The sequence below is a fragment of the Oryctolagus cuniculus genome, chromosome 16, assembly GCF_051225735.1.
Source record: "Oryctolagus cuniculus isolate XC-2025 breed Fujian yellow rabbit chromosome 16, ASM5122573v1, whole genome shotgun sequence".
Classification (NCBI taxonomy): Eukaryota; Metazoa; Chordata; class Mammalia; order Lagomorpha; family Leporidae; genus Oryctolagus; species Oryctolagus cuniculus.
In genome coordinates, this window is record NC_142882.1 from 51,959,130 (window position 1) to 51,982,154 (window position 23,025).

Consider the following 23,025-nt stretch of genomic DNA (forward strand, 5'->3'; position numbering starts at 1 on the left):
CTGGCTTCAGGTCGGTATAGCTCTGGCCATTGTGGCCAATTAGGGAATGAACAGGCAGATGGAGGACCCCTCTCTCTCTGCCTCTCCTTCTGTGTGTGTAAATAAATAAATCAAAAAAAAAAAAAAAAAAAAAAAAAAAAAAAAAAAAAAAAAGTTACAGAGAGGTCTTCCATCTGCTGGTTCACTCCCCAAATGGCTGCAATGGCAGCAGCTGGACTGATCCAAAGCCAGGAACCAGGAGCTTCGAGTATCCCATATAGGTGCAGGGGCCATATTAAACAGCTTTTCCAGGCTATAGCAGAGGGCTGGATTGGAAGTGGAGCAGCTGGGACTTGGAGCCCATTTGGGATGGTGGCACTGCAGGTGCCAGTCCCTCTGCCTTGAAAAGAAATAATCCTTAAAAAACTAAAAAACAAAACCAACCTAAGTTAATACAAAAATCACCTAGGGACCAACAGAAATTATCAAATTTTTCTTTGGCCATCTTTTAATGGCAAAATGCTTTTAGAACTCTGTAAATACTTTAGAATTCTGTAAAGAATTCTTTAATGTCTGAGGCATTTCAATGTCACAGGTTTATAACAATTTTATTCTTTTTTTAATTTCTACTGCCTTGAAAAAATAAAGGTGCTTGTTCCTAATATCTTTCTAAAATGGTTAACTGAAATAACCTCCCCTTATATTATGTCCTTAAAACCGTTTCCTGCTAGACTGTGGGCCTCTTGACAATGAGCGCTGTCCATTTCTTTCCTTTAGTGTGCTGCTATACTGAATAAACCCCAGCATTTATAATTTGGTCTACCAAAAAAAGAGGAGGACAACCAAGGGATTTTTAAAGACTAAAAAGAAGGATTCAGTTGAAGAAAAAATTATGAGAAATGAGAATATTAATTCAGGGTGGGCAAAACTTTATAAACATGTGCTAGGGGAATGAATGTATGGAAGTAACTGGCTCCCTTATAAACTCAGTTCTGTTTTCCCATTGTACCACAATAATGAGACAACCCCATTTTCAAAGATATTAACTTTTATTTGGAAGGAGACTACTTTCCCCCACAGGTATCTTCTAAGAATTTCTATACTACACAATAGCCTGCTTAACCATTATCCCAATACCAAAATTTCTAACAGCAAATTATACAATTGCTCTATGTAATAAATAAGGGTTGTCCTTCACAGATTAAGGGAATACTTAAGCTTCAATAATTTTAACACAAAATCACACTTTTAAGTTTCTAAGGTTGAACAGATGTATTTGAAATACGTTTTGTAGGCATCCACAAGTTTTTCATCTATAAAAAAATGACTTAGTTTATAATAGTTCAAAAGATCCCTCTTCAAAAGACATGTCCAAGTATTTTCTTCTATAGCTTCAAACCTTCTACACTCAACTATTTGTTCCATGCCACCCCAAACCTGACATGACTGAACTATTTTGTGTTACTATGTTCCCAAAAATAAAGTTTAAAAAAAAAGTTTGATGAAATACCAAGTCTCTAACACAATGTCTAATACAATATCTAACACAAAAGGAGGTCTTTAAAAAGATCATTCTTCTCATTTGATTAGTTAGGAGTTAATCCTCTGTAAAAGTAAGGAAAAATCATCTACAAAGCATAACATGGGGGTTTCCTTTTTTTACTCAAGATGTTTAACTACTCAAAATGACAATCACATCTTTAAGAGTATAATAAAAAGGGTGGAAAACAGCAACACAATTGACAAAGTGTAGATGCTAAAAAACCAAAGATTTTTTAAGGACTAGGAAGTATTAGAAACTTGGGGAAATCCAAAATTAAAGAAAAACAAAAACCAAAAGATAGAGAAAATAATGAGGGGGGAAAAAAGTCCTTAATTGCAACCATTCCATTATCAATAGCGCCCTGAAAGAAAAAGAACAAAAAAATTGTTAATTATGATTTGACTTGCTTAATGATTTTCTGTATTGCCACTATATACACTAATATTCTAAGACAAGTCATTAATTATTAAATACTACAAAAGCAGAGTTCACATACTTGGGCTGTAGGAACGAGATCTTGACCGTGATCTGTATCGACTGTAGTAAGGAGAAGGTGATCGTCTTCTGTAAGAAATAAAAAATTACTCAGCACACCACATAATCACTCCACTGAAGCAGACGAAAATGAAACTTTGGCATTACTCAAAATAATAAGGCATTACTCAAAATAATAATGTCCCCAAGATCATAACCTGTCTCTGTGTGCTAATTCTACTAGAAAAAATAAGTAACACTGCTACCACCTTATTTAGAACGGCAATCTTAGTGGGAGACATTACCTGTACCGGTAATCGTAGTCTTCGTATCTGTCATAGCCACGATCGTAACCTCTATCATAGTAAGAGTCCCGACGTCTGCCGCCACCTCCACCTCCGCCGCCACCTCCACCGCCACCGCCACCACCACTGCTATAGAAGAATGTACAAATCACACATCAGTGTAAAGATTCTCTTTCACAGTCATTTACTACAGGTAGGAGCTTTATAAAAAATGGAGAGGATGAGAGATAAGATAGAATTGCTTCCATCTCTTTTTGCAAACTTCCATGGTATTGTGCTTTGGTTTTTTTCAATGACGAAGAGCTTTATTTCACTCCACGTCTAACACTCCACTCCATACTTCTGAGATTATTTCAGTGCTCTAGCTCCTTACCCTTACACTCATAACCAATAATCTCTTCACAAAACACTAAGTTAATAGAATATTCTCTTATTAATACTCTGCCCAAATCATCAAGAACTTTTTTCTTTTGAAGATTTATTTATTTGAAAGGTGGAGTTATAGAGAAGTGTCTTCCATCTGCTGGTTCACTCCCCAAGTAGCCTCAATGACCAGGAGCTTCTTCTTGATCTCCCATGTGGGTACAGGGGCCCAAGCACTTGGGCCATCTGCTGCTGCTTTCCCAGGTGCACTGTTAGGCAGCTGGATTTGAAGTGGAGCAGCTGGGACTTGAGCCAGCACCCATATGGGATGCTGGCAGCGGCTTTACCCACACTGCACCACAGCTCTGGCATGTGAGTATGTAAGGATTCAAAGACTGAATAAAAATTAAGTAACTTGAACTCTAATTATAAGGGGAAAATCACTTTATCTTCTAGTTAGTCAAAAATTTGCACCTATTTGTAGTTCTTAAGAATTTAGCTTAGGAAATATGGACTCTTACTGAGTTGGTCTGCCCATGTAGATGCCTGGTGTAGGTGTGTGCGCTCTTTTGGTGATGGAATAGTCCACACGAATTCTTCTCCCATCCAACTCCATTCCGTTTGCTCTTTCCATAGCCTATAACAGAAATCACATACAACAAGTCATACATAATTCATTAACAAGCACAAAGTATTTGTAATCCAAATAAACTCTCCTAATTTTAAAAATGACACAGGAACACTACTTACATAGGGAATTGCAGACTGTTCTACTTCTGACTCAACTTCCAGCTAATATGACTGGAAAAGAAGTTGGCTGAAGTACATGGGCTCCAGTCACCAACATGGGAGACTCAGACAAAGCTCCCGGCTCCTGGTTTCAGCCTGGCCCAGCCCTAGCAGTCATAGCCATTTGGGAGGCGAACCAGTGTAAAGAAATTCTCTAACTTTGCCTTTCAGATAATTAAAACCTTAAAAACAAAAACAAAAAAAAACTTCTCCCAAAGTAATCATCATAAGTGTGTTCAGAACTATAAGAAAATTTATACTCTTTTCAGTTGACATGCCAAAAAAAAAAAATTCTCAAGCACTTCTTTCACAAAATAGTGGAGTTCACATATCAATTTTCAATATCTATCTGTCAAAAAGCATAGGGACAGTTTAGTGAAACTATTACAGAAGGCTTTTGCAAAAAGACAACTCAGGCTGTGCTAACTCCTGAGGCTGTAAGTAACTAGTTTCAGTTTGGGCAACTCAAAATAAAAACTGCAAATCAGCTAACAAGACTAAACTGTAGACAAGCCGTTCCTCAGGGAACATGGCGCCACCTAGTGAGCTGCAAATATAAAGGAACTTCTAAACCTGCCAAGTGCTTGCTTCTAATGATAGAAGACCTATCCAAGGGGCCAGTGTTGTGGCCACCACCTGTGACACTGTGCTGGTTCATGTCTTGGTTGCTCCACTTTTGATTCAGCTCCTTGCTGATGGCTTGGGAAAACCAAGGGAAGATGGTCCAAATATTTGAGGCCCTGCCATCCTTGTGGGAGAGATGGATAAAATTCCATCTTTGTAGTCATCTAGGGGAGTGAACTAGCAGACCGAAGACTGCCCTCTTTCTGTCTCTCCCCCTTTCTCTCTACTTCTTTCAAATAATTAATAAATCTTTTAAAGATTTGCCAATTTAATTCTGACCACAAATGTTGCAATAAGTATCAAATCTTTCATGTATATTTACTTACAGGATGGAATAATCATTAAAAACATTAAAAAAAAAAAAACAATGCTTTATTTCTATATACATTGAACTAATTTCAGACATAACATTAAACCTATCAAATCTAACCAGGTTCTTAACCAATAGGCCAATCATTAGCCCCATAAAATTAATTTTTGAATTCAAGCAGGCATCCCACTTTGGACTGCCTGAGTTGGAGTCCTGGCCATTTCTAATCCAGCTCCCTGCTAATGAACATCCTTGGAGGCTGCAGACGATGGCTCAAATGCTTGGGTCCCTGCCACCTATGTGGGAGACCTGGACTGAATTTGTGGCTCCTGGCTTTGGCTTGGCTCAGTCTCAGCTGTTGTAGGCATTTAGGGAGTTAACCAACGTATATTAAGATTTCTGTCTCGTCTCTGCTCTTCAAATAAATAAAAACACAAATTAAAAGTCAATTCAGTCATCTATTCAAACATCAATATGGCATATATATTTAAATAAATATATAAACCTACACACTTTAACCCAAATATATAGATAGCTTACTTTACAGTCCAGAATTCTATCAGGATATACCTATACTAGAAAGTAAAAGCTAAAAAGTTAAACAGCAGACATTCCAATGTTTTTTTCTAATTTTAACATTGAGAGCTGAATTTGATTCATATAACGATTAGAAGCTATGTTTACAAAAATGGGAATCTATTAAGTTTACTGTTAATAGTAACAATACAATTGTTTATATAAAAAATTTTCAAAGTGAAAATTATGAAAACAAATTTACCTCCTTTGAGTCATCTATCCTCTCAAAATAAACAAAAGCAAATCCTCGAGATCTCCCAGTTCGCTGATCATAAACTACATTGACACCACTCAACGGTCCGTATCGAGAAAACACTTCACGAAGATCTCTCTCCGTTGTGTACAAACTGAGGCCAAAAACTCCAAGACAAGTGTTGGGATCTGGATTTGCCTATTGAATAAAGATATCATTATTAAACACTAAGCTTTGATTAAATCTACAAGAAATCAAAATTAAAAGTGTTTTGCTTAGAGTACCTCCTCTAATATTTGAAGAACCTATTGTCTTCTGGAATTAAGATTTTAAGAGAGCTAACATAGATGAGCTCTATCTTACAGTTCACAGCACATTCAGGCATTCTTTGGAACAGACACTCTGGCTATAGACTAAAAAATAACATTCCTACTCTCCAGCCCAGTAATGTTCAGAATATATCCTAAGAAGCCATCTTTGGGGCCGGCACAGTGGGTAAAGCCTTTGGCAGGCATCCCATATAGGTACTGGATCGAGACCACTTCAGATCCAGCTCTCTGGTATGGCTTAGGATAGCAGAAGAAGATGGCCCAAGTGCTAGGGTCCCTGCACCCACGAGGGAGACCCAGAAGAAGTTCCTGATTGGCCCCCAGCTGCTGTGGGCATTTGGGGAGTAAACCTTTCTCGGTAATTCTGCCTTTCAGATAAACAAATCTTAAAAAAAAAAAAAAGGCCATCCTCAGTTTAATGCCATAATTTCTAATTTATTCAACTATTTTACATCCCTTACAAGTTTATAATTAATCTGATATAATGATAATTACTTATCAAGATACTACCTTCTCCATTTTCATTCTTTAGCAAAGATATTCGTTCAACACTCCCACAATTCAAATTTTGAACATGGACAGAGGCTGGTGTTGTGGTGTAGGGAGTTAAACCACCACTTGCAAGGCTAGCATCCCACCTAACAGTGGATGATGAATCGGTCCCCTGCCACCCACATGAGACACTGGCTTCAGCCTGGCCTAACTAACCCTGACCATTGTAGCCATTGGGAATTAAATCAGTGGACAGATGTCCCTCTGCCTTTCAAATAAATCAGCCTTAGAAAGGGGTGGTAGGGTGGGTGTGTGGGAATAAAGTAAAAAAATTCATTTAAAACTAATAAAAATGTACAAATTTCTAAACATTGTCAAATAACACACTCCACTATAATTAAGTGGGTATCATGCAGAAGCAGTACCACATTTCATAGCAGCTAAGCTCAGAGCTTCAGAGTCAGGCACACTGGTTGAAACCTGGCTCTGCCACTAGTGAAAAAACAAATGAAAACTCCTGCAGTGTCACAAAACACGAAGGCTTGAGAGTGAAAATTCCTTTATTAGGCTATCTATGGCATAGAAAGTTATTTTGATTTTGAAAGCTAAAATGGGGGTCCAGCATTGTGGCAATCCATATGGGTGCCAGTTTGAGTCCAGGATGCTCCACTTTCCAATCAAGCTTTCTGCTAATGTGACTGGAAAAGAAGTGGAAAATGGTTCCTGTACTCATGTTGCAGCTTCTGGCTTTGATGTGGCCCAGGCCCAGAACCTGTGGCCATTTAGGAGTGAACCAGTAGATAGAAGATCTCTTTCTCTCTGTCCTCTGCCTTTCAAATAAATAAATTTTTAATAAAAAAAAAAAAAAAAAAAAAAGGAAAAAGGAAGCTAACACAGATGTTTCTTAATTACCATTTGTAAACAGTGGTTCACTTTATAATAAGCAAGCTACACCAGGACTAAACACTCAAAAAAAAAAAAAAATCAGAATCACCACAAGTTTTAATTAACTTTTATAAATCACATACCCTGCTTCCCGTGTGTCTTCTGCGGTTAGACATTGGAGAATGACTTCGGCTCCTTCGCCGCCGGTACTCTGGTGTGTACGACCTACTTCGAGATCGTCTCCTATGAGAATGAGAGTGGGATCTGGATCGAGTGTAGCGTCTATGAGAATGCCTCCTTGACCTCGACCTTAGAGGGAGAATACATTGAGGTAAATACACTGGGCTATAAAGGCTCTTCAACGACTTATCTACGTATCTCTGGCTGTCCTCAGTTCCTTCCTTCTGAGAAAAGAGAATTCTCTTTCTCCTCCTTCTCCTAAATCACTACAACCTTCTGTTCTCTGTCCCTCTGTTCTACACTCACCATTTTCACCTTACCAACACGTTAATTATCTACCTTCTTTTAAAAAGAAAAATGCAAAGCCAATTTCAACCACCAGTACTGTAAAACCTTTGATTCTTGCCACCTTCTCCACTTAGATCCACATTCCAGTCACTAACAAGTATCAATTCCTTTCTAACCTTCCTTTAGCCTGTTGCTATCTGTTATCCACTAAATTAATTCAACAACAACCTAAAAGCCCACTTCAACTGATTTTATAGCTTTCATTTCTTGAGACTTTCATAGTATCAACCTGCCCACTGATGCTTCCCTAGTTAATTACTGATCTGATTCTTCTGTTGCTCTGACAGTCCTCTTTCTCTGCTTATAAATCTAACAAATTCTTACCAAATCTAACAGTCAATGACCTATCCTTAACTAAGCTTACCTAGATAGCAGTGATAAGACTTTTTTTTTCTAAACTGACATTTTTTGAAAAAGATTTATTTGAAAGGCAGAGTTACAGAGATGCAGTGGCAAAAGTCTTCCATCCACTGGTTCGCTCACCAGATGGCCGCAACGGCCAGAGCTGTGCCGATCCGAAGCCAGGAGCCAGGGGCTTCCTCTGGGTCTCCCATGCGGGCGCAGGGGCCCAAGTGCTTGGGCCATCCTCCACTGCTTTCCTGGGCCACAGCAGAGAGCTGGACTGGAAGAGGAGCAACCGGACTAGAACCGGCACCCATATGGGATGCTGGTGCTGCAGGCGGAGGATTAACCTACTGCGCCATCGCGCCGACCCCAGTACTCTGCTTTTAACAGGGGTGCAGGAAGTGAATTATGTATAAAGAAAACTTGTGTTTGTATAACACCAAAGAGGATATTCCCCATTATTCTTAGCACCAATTACAGCTCCAATTTTTAAGATAAATATATTTTCCTTTTCTTTAAATCATACATCAAAATACAGAAAATACTGTAACTGTTGACCTCAATAGAAGCACAGCCTTTAAAAAAACTGATTTTGTGGCTGGCACTGTGGCGTAGCATGTAAACCCATCGCCTGCAGTGCTGGCATGGTTTGGGTCCTGGCTGCTCCACTTCCTATCCAGCTCCCTGCTGTGGCCTAGGAAAGCAGTAGAAGATGGCCCCAAGTCCTTGGGCCCCTGCACCCACGTGGGAGACCCAGAGGAAGCTCCTGGCTTGATGGGCGCAGCTCTGGCTGTTGCGGCCAACTGAGGATTGAACCAATGGATGGAAGACAATGCCCCCACCCTCCACCCCACTGCCTCTGCCATTCTGCCTTTCAAATAAAATAAATCTTAAAAACAAAAAAAAACCTTATTTTGTCTTACGCCCCCTTGGCAGCAGAAATGTCTATGCAAGAAATGACAATGATTCAAACTAATTGTTTTTAGCCTGTCTATTCCACCCCATTGTACCTGCAGTGAAATTTGCAGGGGTTCACTAGTGTTTCTGTTGTCACTGGCTGTGGGGCTCTGAATCATGACCAGAGCGCCATGCTTGACACAGAGCCAAAATTCTCAGGGAAATGATAAAAATTACTCTTATGAGCACCTAGTGCCACAAACGTCCATCAGCCTTGTCTGCACTAAACTACATTCAAGTATTCCATGGAAAAAACTGCCTTTTTGTTGTACAGAATATTGTTGGCATAAAACTGAACACTAATTCAAATGCCAAAAATGCATACACTGATATGAATTTAGTTCGCATTAACAGCTAGTATCCAAAACCCAAGCATTTATCTGGAATACATCAATCATTTCTAAATTCTAGTATGAGAAAAACTGAGTCTTTAGTGAAAATTTAAGGAATTTGGCAAAAACTCCTTTGTCATGAAAGCCTCAAGGAGAATGTATTTCAAACACACTTACCTGGATTTTGATCTTGATTGAGAATGGGATTCAGAATGTTTGGAAACCCTTGATGGACTACGAGATCCTGACCTGCTCTCCGATTTTACACGAGCAGGAGTTCCCGTTGGAGATTTTGACTGAGAGCGAGACTCCTAACAAAGAAGACAGTATTACAAATGGCACTGGTCACGTAGATGCCTAACACCTAACATTTAAAGTACCGTAATTATTTATATTGATTGCTCCTGAAAAACAAATGGTTAGGCAACACCCTCCAGAAAAAATTTTCAGCTCATTAATAACCCATTGTTAATACTGCTAACTGTCCTCAATAATTCCCTACTTGAACCAGATCACCAAATCTCTATTAACTAAGTAATCATGCAAATTCATCTACAACTTGATCATACAGACACTGGAACATAAACCATACATTTACTTAACCTAGGACCCATTCATTCTTCCAGATTCTTTTAATTCTACTTCACTCTTGCTTTCTACTTCTCTTCATTCTTCATTGAGTTTTTCATTTTTCATACTTCGTGTATTCTTCCCCAAACAATTCAAAATAGCCTTAAAAAAATATTCAAGTGCTTCTATCTGACCAATCTTCTGTTCAATTTTTTCCCCCATTCAATTTTAATTTTCTGATCTTTAATACTTTTCATTAGCCTTCTTTTATCTTGATTTATCTTCCACATTCTTGGAAAAAACTCTTCAATTTCTTCACGAACATTAACCTTAATGGAAAAAGAACATTTAGTATATTTAAGCACGTGGGGATTATAAAACTCTGCTGGAGTTCAGAATGTTATCTACCAAATGGAAAAGCCAGCAGGTAAAGTGCAAATAACTAATTTATTAAAAAAACAATTTTATAGTCTTTAAAATTGTTCAAAGTCTAGTTTCTAACAAATGATTTACTGAATTTTTCTAAATGTTTTTTTACCATAATTTTCACCCTCCTCCCCTTTCATGTTTCATTCTAGTTTCTAAAATATGAACAATTTTAATAGAAATACTTAATTCAAACATAAATCTAACATTAACTGTAATTCCCCCCTCCACACCTAAGTGTTAAGTTTCCACTATTTTATAACCTGGATTTTTAGTGATCTTAAAATAGGCCTTCACTAAGTCAGACTAAGAATCAAAATATAGTTAAAGCAAAGCATCCTAGGCTGAAATATTTGCACACACCTGTCTAAACTCACATTATAGCACACATGCAAGGGTCACAGTAAAACTACTAACACCTCCTCCCAATTTTGGTTGGCCACTAAGTATTTTCTCATTCTGACCTCCCAGAAATATATGTTCTGAAGACAAATAAGCATTCTTTTTATTTTATTTATTTATTTATTTATTTTTTGACAGGCAGAGTGGACAGTGAGAGAGAGAGAGAGAGAAAGGTCTTCCTTTTGCCATTAGTTCACCCTCCAATGGCCGCCGCACCACACTGATCTGATGGCGGGAGCCAGGTACTTATCCTGGTCTCCCATGGGGTGCAGGGTCCAAGCACTTGGGCCATCCTCCACTGCACTCCCTGGCCACAGCAGAGAGCTGGCCTGGAAGAGGGGCAACCGGGACAGAATCTGGCGCCCTGACCGGGACTAGAACCCGGTGTGCTGGGGCCGCAAGGCGGAGGATTAGCCTATTGAGCCGCAGCGCTGGCGACAAATAAGCATTCTAAAGAACTAAGGGGAAAGAGGAAGCAAAGAAATCCTAAAAATCCCCTTTAGCTTATAAATTCCTAAAAATCAGTGTTTTTGCAATTTTTCCTCTGTAAAATGCTGTATTATGGAAGGAAACACCCGTACAAGTTACAAAACTTGTACCATGGTCTCTGTCTTTGATTCTACGTCTTCACAATTTTGACAGACTTTATATGTACTTCAGAGACCACATCCTCCATCAGCAAACCGGTCTCTGAAAAAGTTGGATGTAATCAAAAATTTCCAAATAATGTATAACAGATGGATATCTTGTCTTGATAGATATAAGGCATTTACGACCAAAATAAGATAGCTTATTTGTCCATTTAAACCTTGCTATTATTAGTGTAAACAATTATCCAATTTCAATATCGCATCAATTCTTTCTCTATATTACACAATTTTTAAAGATAGCTTTCTTAACACTTTCCTTTTACTTCAAGTTTGATATCAAAAACCTTATTTATCAAGAAATGTACTAATGCCACTAGACCTATCCATTTTTTTCACATGAAAACAAAAATGAAAATATATAGCTTGTTTCCTGTTCCATACTTTTCCAATTTTGGCTGCCTACAGTAAGCTTTTTACCACATCTCAAATACTTTCTAAATTCCTGGAGAGATGCCTGGAGTAGGCAAGCAAGTTAGGTTTTTTGTTCCCTAAAACTATAAAATCAGCATACCCAGAACTTTTAATAGTTCGCAAGCTGGTCTAGTAACTACCTGATGTTATCTTCCCCACTCTATGTTTTCCTCCCATGACAACGGACTGTCACCATTCTTTTATGCTACTGTTGAACAGCAGTAGCTGCAATGGCATTTATGAACATCATGGCCCTTGGAATAATACACATATCAGAAGGATTTGCTCTACCAAACCTTGTAAACCTTCAATCCTTTAACTTTACTAGGACAGACATTTAAAATCACATTAAATCCAAAATGTACTCCTACATGCTTATTTGAAGTTTTCTAGCACAAAACTTTATGGACCCAATCTGTGTCTTCCCCCATAAACATAATTTCAGCTGCTAGAAATGACCACAACTCAGGTATTAACATAAATGAGGTAACTGAATAATAGTTTAAAATTTTAGGCCTCATTTCTGGAGTGGCAACAAAGCATTAAAGTATGACTTCATTAAATTATGACTTTATTAAAGTATGTCTTTTTAAGACAGTGTATTTTAAGAGTGTTACTTTTTATTTTGCAGGGTGTCACAAATAACCTCCTTTGTCAGTTGTCCTCTCTATCTGTAGGAATGCTAATTCTCCACACATTTCTTCAAGGGATTCTCCAGTTAAAATATAGTACTCTTCTAATTACTAGTTACAAAGATGTAACTATAGTTTTTAACTTCTAGAAACTTTATCTAAAAAGATATTTTCTCAGTAAACTTAGCCTAAACTTTCATGTATAAAATTTAATTCTTCAGAAATATTTTACACCACCACCAAAAAATGGCCCATCACTGCATGAACTGGTGGCTAATGGTGTTTACACAGATAGATGCTCATATTAATATTTACCATTTCAAAGTTTATTAATTTACCATTTTGAAAGGCTGTTACCAAATGCTTTTCACTAAATTCTCCAACTTTACTATATAGTAAAGTTCTTTATGGAGGACAAATGCTGGCTATGCCTTTCTCATCTTTCATTTGTGTTCACTATGAAATAACTTCAACTTTTTCCCAAAGGAATTAATTATTTAGGATTTGAAAAATAAATTGAAATTGCAAACAGAAAACAAAAAATAAATTCTGGGATGGAGTGGTATCTTGTAGTACCTAGTGCTTTCACTAGAGTTACACTTAACCTGTTCTTAAAGCTGGCCAGACAAGGAATTCTACAAATTTCTCAGTAACTGGCTACTGGATTCAACAAGCATGAAAGTATGCTCTCTAGTTAAAATGAGCAGATGAAAAACTTCATCACAGATTTTAACCGAAATCTAAAAAAGGCTTCTAGTTTACCTAGAAGATGAGTAGAAAACTCTCAGAACAATCTGCTTAAATATGGTTTTTTTTCTTTTGGTGTATGTTATATGCACACACTGCTGCAGAATACAATTCCTACAGCAAGCAGTAACTGAAATATCCTAATACAGCCTTATTAGGCTATAAATGAGAAAAAATCCCATTCTAAAATATATGCTTATTACTTAATACTCGTATTCATGAAAGATAAAATTAATACAAATAGAATATTAAGGCCAAACTGTCAGGTAATAGTGCCAAACTGATACAATTCAAATCTAAGCCTGTAAAACAAGCTTTTCAAAATATACTTTCCCACTACTTTATGAAATTGGAAATTTATTTCCACAGAAGCACACTAGTGCAGTTAGGTAATTTATACTTCCCAAAAGGGGAGAGAATGTACTCAAATGCCTCACAATACTTACTGAACTAAGAACTTCATTCTTTAGGGATTATAAGAAATCTATTTACTCAATTATTTAATTTCAGTCTACAGAAGTTTTGCCTACTTCCTCTAAGTAGGGGTAGGGAACATCTGGCCCCCCAGCTGCATGAGGCTGGCAAAATCCTTTGGTCTGACCCTGCCAAGGCAACTACAGGTACAACCTGAAATTCAATACATCTATAGCAGGCTAATTTTTAAGTTGACAATAATTGTGGCCTGTGAATGTTATAAATATCCAAATGACCTTTGGCAGAAAAAAGGCTCCCCACGCTTGTTGTGGTATGATGGGATGCCTCACTTACAGACCCTTAGAGGCTGATTAAAGTGGTCTTTCTGGCACCTTCCCCTTTCTTTAGTTTGAAAGGGAAGTAAGGGGAGCAGGTGAAGGGGGAGGGAGAGAACTCACCAATCTGCTGGTTCACTTCTCACATGGCCCAGGCTGTGTTGGGCTGGGGCTCAAGTTGGGAGCCAGAAACTTAATCCCACTCTCCCATGTGGGTGGTGGGAACTCAACTACCACCTTGGCCAGCCCTCCCAGGGTCTGTATTATACAGGGCGGAATGGCTGACCCCGATGTGGTCTTTATTACAAAGGTTCACAAATATTCTAACACTGTGTGTCTAAAGTCTGAAATAATTTGGGAGAACTTTTTATCATAAAGAATTTATTATCTGGTAACTATACATACATATTAAAGCATAAAAAATTTCAGTTTATTTGAAGGCAGAGCGACAGAGAGAGGAAGGGAGAGACAAACCAAAGAGCCAGATCTTCCATCTGCTGGTTCACTCCCCAAATGGCTGCCAACAGCCAGGTATGAGCCAGGTCCGGTCCAGGTCCAAGCCAGAAGCCAGGAACTCCATTCCTGTTCCCTACATGGGTGGCAGGAGTTCAAGTACTCAGGCCATCTTCTGTTGCCTTGCAAGGTACATTAGCAGGAAGTTGGATCAGAAACATCAAATAGCCAGGACTTAAACTGGCATTCCGATATGGGTATAATCCACTGTGCCAAAAATACTGGCTCTATAGATAATCAAATTTAAACTCATCCTTCAGTTGGAAGATTGCCTGCAAACTTTATATTCTTTTGTTCAAATTTTAAATGACTCCCAAGTCTGCTAGCTTGTATTTCATGATCAACTGCAATGCTTGAAAAGCTAGCATATGAGTGGCAATCTCAAAAGCAGAGAAAGAAACCAAGAACTAAAATGATTTAATTATACTAAAAAGCCAATGAATAGCAACAAAAATGAAACTACTAAAAACACGTTACGGCCGGCGCCGTGGCTCAATAGGCTAATCCTCCGCCTTGCGGCACCGGCACACCGGGTTCTAGTCCCGGTCAGGGCGCCGGATTCTGTCCCGGTTGCCCCTCTTCCAGGCCAGCTCTCTGCTGTGGCCAGGGAGTGCAGTGGAGGATGGCCCAAGTGCTTGGACCCTGCACCCCATAGGAGACCAGGAGAAGCACCTGGCTCCTGCCTTCAGATCAGCGCAGTGTCGGGCCGCAGCCGCCATTGGAGGGTGAACCAATGGCAAAAGGAAGACCTTTCTCTCTGTCTCTCTCTCTCTCACTGTCCACTCTGCCTGTCAAAAACAAAAACAAAAAACACACAAACAAACAAACAAAAAAAACACGTTACAACATTCTCTCTACTTAATGTTCTCATATGATGATGTCACAGAGTATTCATCAATTTCGAGTAACTAAATGACAGGGCTTTCGTTTTAAGGAAAACCCCTAACTTATTCCATCTCTGATCAGTCACGTCTATTCTCTCATGTCTTTTATGAAAATCACAAGGCAAGCAGATTATACACAACCTTAGTTATGCAGTAATTTAATGGAAGGAAGGGGAACCACATTTCTTTGCATTATTCTCCTCTCAATTTTTCCAGTGATTACAAAGTGTCTTCCTCATCTGACTGCTACCACTTTCTAATCTCCATTTCTGTCCTGCTGAGCTTGTTAAGATATATGAACAAATAACCAGTATTCATCCTCTCTGCACGTGAATATACACTTTTTACAAAGGTCTCAGGGATAGTTAGTTCATGCCTGAGCACACTATCAGACGTTTCTGCACAGCTACGTTCTTTTACTGAGTTATGGCACAGGTAAAGTTCAGCTCATCTACAGAATTAAGCCCACAAAGTTTACTTTTTTTTTTTTTTTTTTTTTAAAAGGACTATTGGGGCCGGCGCTGTGGTGCAGCGGGTTAAAGCCCTGGCCTGAAGTACTGGCATCCCACATGGGCATTGGTTCTAGTCCGGCTGCTCCTCTTCCAATCCAGCTCCTCTGCTATGGCCTGGGATAGCAGTGGAAGAACTTGGGCCACTGCACCCATGTAGGAGATCCAGGAGAAGTTCCTGGCTCCGGCACAGCTCCAGCTGTTGCAGCCATCTGGGGAGTGAACTAGCAGATGGAAGACCCCTCTCTCTGTCTCTACCTCTCTCTGTAATTCTTTCGAATAAATAAAATAAGTCTTTAAAATAAAATAACGGACTATCACCCCTAAATATTTAACTTCCTTGATATCCCTTTAGGTCTCAAGGCTCTTTATTCTCATTTTAGGAATGATACAAAGTATAACCATTTATGGCAGATCTGTAAAATTAGTTATGCAATATCGTATCATTACTTGTACCACTCTTTCCCAAAATCTTTTTATCTACATTAAACAAATCAGGACCCTTCAGTGAGACAATCTGCAATATAAAAATCAAGCCTTAACAGGTTTCACTAAACTTACACATTCTCTGCTTCAAGGAGAGTGGGAGGGGAGGGAATATGTAATAGTACTTATTTTCAGGAAAATAAATCAAACCCTAAACTTTCAGGCGTAACACCATCCCTAGAGGGAAAGAAGTTTTAGTTCTTTTTAACAGGTTAACCTGATGAGATATGAAATTAAATCAATGAAGAAGCTGAATTAAGTCTTTTAAAGCTAAAGTGGTGTGACATCTTTCATGTTGATTATTTAAAAATTTCAAAAATCTAACCCCTTAAGGGTTTTTCTTTATTAAAAAAAAAAAAAAAAAAAAAGCCTGTTATCACACTGGGTTTTAGCTGAGGTAGGCATCATCCCTCTATTATGAACAAATCAGGTTTCAGAGAAGGGGGAAACTGTCCCCTCTTATTTCCTCCATTCTTCAACAAAGTATCTCAACACACGCAACTTTCAATTTAGTACATAGGAATTTTTGCTCTGCTCTTCACTTTATCATCCAACCACCTCATATTAAGAAAGGAAACTCCAAGAGTCTCAGAAAGTCAGAACAAGCCCTGAAGAGGTAAAAATAAGCATTATCTTTCTTCTTCAATGGTATTACAATACATCACAATAACTGCGGAATTATATGATGGATCCCTAAATAACACAATTGCACTGTACTTTTTTCTAAGTTTAGGTTTTTAAAAATTTAGGGGTAGAGGAGGAGTAAGATAAATGAAAAGACGAACTTAATTTCCACCCCCACAATTCTATAAAAGGTATTGTTTTCAGATCAAAAATCCTAGTTTTAGTTGAAGATGTATGTATGAAACATAGCTCATTTTTTATGAAGATGACATCAAAGCCACAGCTGAAGTGCTAATCTCACTCCAGCTCCAAAGGACACCGCCACTTAAAATGTGTTAACTCGATACATATGTCGCAAACTGTCTTAATAAACTTATTTTAAAGGCACTATTATTCTCCTAAATCCTTTTTAAACTGTCTCACTCATTCTTACATCCCACTAGTGTCCTATTTAGACCAATTTTTAAAATAATTTCTTTCCTTAAATATTTCAAATGCTTTCTGCGCCAGTCTTTTTAATCTTTGCTACAGTTCATTATTCCCCTCCCAGAATTAAGAGCTCATAGATGGCTCCTTCCTGCATATTGGACGAAGCCCAAATTCCTAAATCTAGAATTCAAAACCCTGCATTATCTGACTGCATATTTAATGAAATCTATCTTGCAATATTCCAGTACAACCTCCACACTGTCACACCCATACAATCAACATTCTTTTCCCTATCATAAAATCTAGTCAAAGTTTTACATAACAGGCAAAGCTTTCCCTTTCCTGCAGTTTACAAAACTGCTCAGCTCCATTTTCTGACTCCTTTATTAATCCTATCGCTTAACCACACACTTACTTTTGCCCAGATTTGAATGGTCCATCAGCCATCTCAAATTAGGCCACAAGTTCTTAATTTCTAAAGTGCATCAAAGATTTTGGGGGCAACACATTCTAAAACGCTACAAAAGTAGGCAATACTGGTATTAGTCCTATTTCTTTAACGTTTGATAGCCTCTAAAAAGTTATCTTCTGATTTGAAATACTCTTTTAGTGAAATGGGGTTAACATATGCTGTTTATTCTGTAGATAAAGTAAATGAAATTGCACTTTAAAGTATCAGAAGCATTTTTCTGAGAATTCTATGGGAAATTCATTTACTCTAAAAGTTAGCTTAATAATCTCCAGAAATGTGTCTGATAAACCTAATGTTTGAAGGCTACCCTGTCAATGTTTTCTCTAACTTGTTTTAGTAAAAAAAAAAAAAGTTTGAAGCATAACTTAACAACTCGACACTTCTGAGCTATGGTTGTTACATTTAGATAGCCTAGAAGCAAAGATAAGGACACAGTAGTTGCTTATTAAAAAAATTTAAAGTGCTGGTTTATGGTCAGCAGATAAAAAGTCACTTCAATTTAAAAACCAAAAGCACTAGGCAGTGTTAAACTGTGTTACCAAACAATTTTAAAAAGGAAACCTCCAGAGAAGTCTGGAAGTGTTATTTGATCTGAGTTGATTTACAATAAAATAAATGTATCACCTGTGGAAAAAGTTTCTTGATTACAAACAGCCATGGGAGGGGAGTTAAAAATTTTTTCTACTAAATAAATTGTAATGTCTACACACACTTTAGGTAAAAGTGGGTGAGAATCTTACACGTTCCCTCCTTAGGTGGATAAGGAGACAATGATCTAGATTTACTCTGATCCACGACAGGACAAATTAAAAATATAAGAACTAAAGGAAATAGGATCCCACTACCAGTCCTCTACACTTCTCCACAAACCAAACCAAAACAAACATTAAACAAAACAAACAACCCCACCCCGCACAGTAATGAAAGTTAATGGAAAGAAAGGAAAGATGAGTGGACAGCAAAAATTATTCCCATACAGCCCCACCACTTTTCAAAACAAGCAGCAGCTTACAACTACCACCAAATATTTGTATTGCACGATTTTAAAGTTTTGTTGGGTCAGTATATTATCCTAAAAAAATTAGCAGATTCAACTATGCAATTACCCAGGCTCAAAATCTCATTGAGAAACTCAATCTTAAAGGAACTAGATTGAGTTTTGTTTCTAACCTATTGCTTTCGTTCTCTTCTCTTACTGCCCTGATTCCAGGTGCTTAAGAGTATAAACCTCCAAAAACGACACTCCCTGCAGCACACACAGGGCGTTTTTTAAGTCTCCCCTAGTGCCTGGAACAAATACCAACACAGCAGCCAAGGCGCGCTGCCCCGGGCTTTTGTTTCTTTTCCCGATTTTCACACTAAATCACTTCCACCAATTCTCCCTACTGGGATAACTGTGGAAACCGAAGTCGAACCGTGGTAAAGGTTCTAGTGCATTAAAGCCGGGATAACGCCTTCTTTGTGAGGTTTACATTCCTCCAGCCCCCTTTCTCTCCGAACACCTTTCTCGAGTGCTCTCTGGCTGGGTCAAGGGGCGAGGAAAACGGAGAGGACCCACAATTTTTCAGGGATCCCTTTGAGTTAAATAAGTCATAAAGGACTGGTTCTTATGAAAACACCGAGCCTTGAAATTTGTTCAGTTACGTAAGATTAAAATAAGACCGAAGATGGATTTTTTTTTTTACCGTAAAAACCTGCAAAGGAGTGGTCAGTTTTTAGAAGAAAAGTCACAGAAAGAAAAGCATTAGAAATTGAAATATCGAGGAAAAAAAAAAAAAAAACAACCCGACATTAAGAAAATGGGAAAACAAGGCGTTATATAGCATTTCCACGTTCACGGTGAAGTGAGAGAGGGACATGGAGGGGGAAAGGGCTCCTTGCGCAGTTTTCCCCGCACAGCTCCCGTCTTAAGAACGCTTAAGGGTCGGTGCGGTCGTTGACTAACCACTTCCTTAGGCTCGTCCCACCTTCAACCTCAAGGCTTGTCGCCTTTATAGGCGCAACGCCGCCGGTTCCAACAGAGACGCGGCCGCTCACTGCAATAGAGAGCCAAGGAGACACAGGCCCCAGCTAGTCCCACGCCAGCTTCTCCCCGCCCGGACAGCAAGCCCCGCGCACGTCCGACCCCGAGGCCCGCCGCGAGGCTCGGGGTCGCCGCCAACGCCACCGCCGACAAGCAGCAACCTACCACTGTCCGGCCGCCGCCTCCCGCCCCACCGCGACGGGGAACCCGCTCCTCGCCACAGAGATGAGGCCTCCGGGGAGCCGAGCGCAGAGGGAGCAGCGCGGGGCGGGAGAGGGACCCGGACCCCGGCGTCCAGGTAGCAGTCAGTCCCCAAAGGGGGGTAGCAGCCCGTGGTGGCTGGGAGAGGACTGGAACCCAGAAGCCATCTTGGGATGGGAGGAAGCAATCGCGATGGCTCCGGAGGCTGCTCCCCGCGGGCCCCCGCACGACTCCCCGCAACCCCGCCCGACCGCGCTCGTCCCCGTGAAACCCCGAGCGTCGGGCCGCCGCCGAAGACGGCTCCCGCGGCTTTGTACTCACTCTGCCCTCGAAGTTGTTCTCCTCTACATCACTCATGTCGGCCAGGCGCTCCCCCAGAACTAATTAAGAGACAAGTTTCGGCTCGAGGGCCGACGGCCTAATCAACCCGCTGACTGGACCGCGGGGAAGGGGAAAGAGTCGGCAACAACGGCCGCTCCGCTCCACTCCCGCTCGGTCGCAGGCTCCGGCAAAATGGCGCCCGCGCCGCCAGAAACCTCCTGGCTTCCCCAGGGCGCGACGTCAGGGGGCGGAGTCTCTGTGACGTTGACAAGCCCCGCCCACGAGGGCTTTGTGCGCGCCCAGCATTTTCGCGCGGGCGTGGAGCGCGTCCCCAGCCCTGGCGCCTCCGGGGTCCGGAGGCGGTCCTGGCCTCCCAGCTCCTGGGGACCCGGGTCTGGCGCGTCGGCTGCTTTGAAGGTTGCTGGTACTCTGAGGAACTTTCTTTGACTTCAGCCTGTTTAAAGTGTTGTCCGACTGGGTTCTGACGTGAGGGCACGGAAAAAGCTGGCAGCATCTGTGTAATTAATAGGTTTTTATGTTGGTATTTTCAACATTTGCCCTTTGTGATGTTGTTGAAGTAATGAATACACGCACAGATGGGATTAAAAGGAAAACCGATTCTTGCCTCACCCTTTCTTGCCTCGGGCCCTAAAGACGTAGTGGCCATTTTTTTCATGCTTTGCTACCTACTAGTCTTTTTTTTTTTCTTTCTTTTTTTTTAGGATTTATTTTAAAGAGTTATAGAGAGGGGGAGAGACAATGTTCCATCCGTTGGTACACTCCTCAAATGGCGGCACCACCTGGGGCTGGGCCGGGGGAAGCAAGGAGCCAGGACGGGGACCACGTGGTTCGGGCCCAAGAGCTCCGCCCTGCACCGCTCTCCAATGTGCATTCCCTGGGAGCTGGTTGGGAAGTGCAGCAGCCGGAATTCCAGTACCTTCCTCTGCTGGTTTTATGACCTAGACTAGATCTGAAATTTATCCACTTGGTTCTCAATCAGTGAGGATAGTTTCAGAGATGACTTTTGAGTTGTACTTGAGTAAGGCCATTTTTAAAAATAAGTTTTCTCTTAAAATTTTTTTTTTTTGGTCTACAGTGCTCTGTGATACAAAGACTGACATGGACCTCAACTATCAAGTCTGTGTAAGGCAAGTTCAGTGTTATGGCAGATTGCCCCCCGTGGGTGAATGTCATCGACAGTGAGTGTTTCTCATTCACACATTTGACACGTGCCTTTTGAAGCAGATGCTGAACTTTTTGATGAGCCAGTCAAGCTGATACCACTTGGGCCTCTGATCAAATCCCAGGAATACCTACCAGGTATTTCTGATCCCACCAGTTGCTCTGAAATCTAATTAAGGCTTTAGATCTAACCAACCATTTACAGGGAATAAAAAAATAAGAAAAACACTAAGTTTCCATAGCATAATTAACATAATCTCCACCAAAAGATTGAATTTAAGATCAAAGCTTCACATCAAGAGTGGAGGGTTATGGACTAAGAATCTTAAAACACATAATTAAGGGGCCGGCGCTGTGGTGTAGCAGGTAAAGCCACCGCCTACCGTGCCAGCATCCCATATGGATGCCAGTTTGAGTTCTGGCTGCTTCACTTCTGATCCAGCTCTCTGCTATGGCCTGGGAAAGCAATGTAAGATGGCCCAAGTCCTTGGGCCCCTATACCTGTGTGGGAGACCCAGAGATAGCTCCTGGCTCCTGTCTTTGGATTGGCCCAGCTCTGGCTGTTGCAGCCATCTGAGGAGTGAACCAGTGGATGGAAGACCTCTCTCTCTCTCTCTCTCTCTCTGCCTCTGCCTCTCTGTAACTCTGCCTTTCAAATAAAATAAATACATCTTTAAAAAAAAAAAACGCATAACCAAATATATACCTCATAGGGGTATATTGTGCTTATGACTCCAGCATCCCATATGGGTACCTGTTCAAGTTCTGGTACAGGAAATCCTGGCTTCTCTACTTCTGATCAAGTTCCCTGATGAAATGCCTGGGAAGGCAGTGGAAGATGGCCCAAGTGCTTGGGCCCCTGTACCCATGTGGGAGGCCTGAATAAAGCTTCTGGCTGCTGGCATTGGCTGGCCCATTCCTGGCTACTGAGGCAGGCGAGTTGGGGAGTGAGCCAGTGGATGGAAGACCGTTCTCTGCCTCTCCTTCTTTCTCTCTAACTTTGCCTTTCAAATAAATTAATAAGTCTTAAAAACAAAATAGTGCCTCATGGTGTTGATTCAAAAAACAAACTTTTGAGACAATGAGCAAAATATGAACAAGGACTGGGAATTCAGTACTATTCAGGAATTGTTACTTTAAAAAAAAAAAAAAGATTTTATTTGACAGGTAGAGTTACAGAAAGTGGGAGGGAGAGACAGAGAGAAAGGTCTTCCTTCCGTTGGTTCACTCCCCAAATGGCCACCACGGCCAGAGCTGCGCCTATCCAAAGCCAGGAGCCAGGTGCTTCTTCCCGGTCTCCCAGGTGGGTGCAGGGGCCCAAGCACTTGGACCATCTTCTACTGCCCTCCCAGGCCACAGCAGAGAGCTGGATTGGAAGAGGAGCAGCTGGGACTAGAATTGTTACTTTTATTACATGTGATAACAGTATGATGGGTGTGCTGAAAGAAAAAGTGTTTACCGTGAAGTGACGAATCTGAGATTCGCTCCAACTTATACTGAGGAGAGGGAACAGATACTGTAAATATGGGGAAATGCTAGCTGTTAAAATTGGGTAATAGGCACAGGAATTTGTTTTATTCTATTTTGTGTTTGAAAATTTTCTTAATGAAATGTTAACTTTTTATTTTTTGGAAAAGATTTATTTATTATTTGAAAGGCAGAGCAACAGAAAGAGGAAGAGAGAGAGAGAGAGACATCTTCCATCTATTGGTTTACTCCTCAAATGGATGCTACAGCCAGGTCTGGGCCCTGCTGAAGTCGGAAGCCAGG

General features: G+C 40.3%; 1 protein-coding gene across 12 annotated transcripts; it reads right to left on the reverse strand.

The window, feature by feature from the left end:
- Positions 1-1,009: 1,009 nt before the first annotated feature.
- Positions 1,010-20,262, reverse strand: TRA2A (transformer 2 alpha homolog). Of its 12 annotated transcripts, none has more exons than XM_089315391.1 (10): positions 20,074-20,262; positions 19,474-19,564; positions 9,845-9,923; positions 9,202-9,335; positions 7,006-7,171; positions 5,166-5,354; positions 3,186-3,301; positions 2,302-2,430; positions 2,019-2,086; positions 1,010-1,883 (listed from the first exon to the last, which is right to left on the reverse strand). In XM_089315391.1, the coding sequence occupies exons 5-10, from the start codon at positions 7,036-7,038 to the stop codon at positions 1,873-1,875; spliced, it is 546 nt and encodes a 181-aa protein (XP_089171517.1). In that variant the 5' UTR covers positions 7,039-7,171; positions 9,202-9,335; positions 9,845-9,923; positions 19,474-19,564; positions 20,074-20,262; the 3' UTR covers positions 1,010-1,872. The 12 variants fall into 12 exon arrangements, with proteins under 12 accessions (XP_089171517.1, XP_089171516.1, XP_089171514.1 ...); XM_089315390.1 differs by having other exon boundaries at positions 9,628-9,923; XM_089315388.1 differs by having other exon boundaries at positions 9,617-9,923.
- Positions 20,263-23,025: the final 2,763 nt, after the last annotated feature.

Coding starts and splice junctions, on each gene's coding strand:
- TRA2A (XM_008261529.5), bottom strand. CDS start 20,109: ATGAGTGATGTAGAGGAGAACAACTTCGAGGGCAGA. Junction 9,336..20,073: donor AGAACAACTTCGAGGGCAGA/GTGAGTACAAAG, acceptor CTTCTTTGTTAG/GAGTCTCGCTCTCAGTCAAA. Junction 3,302..5,165: donor GGATAGATGACTCAAAGGAG/GTAAATTTGTTT, acceptor TTTCTGTTATAG/GCTATGGAAAGAGCAAACGG.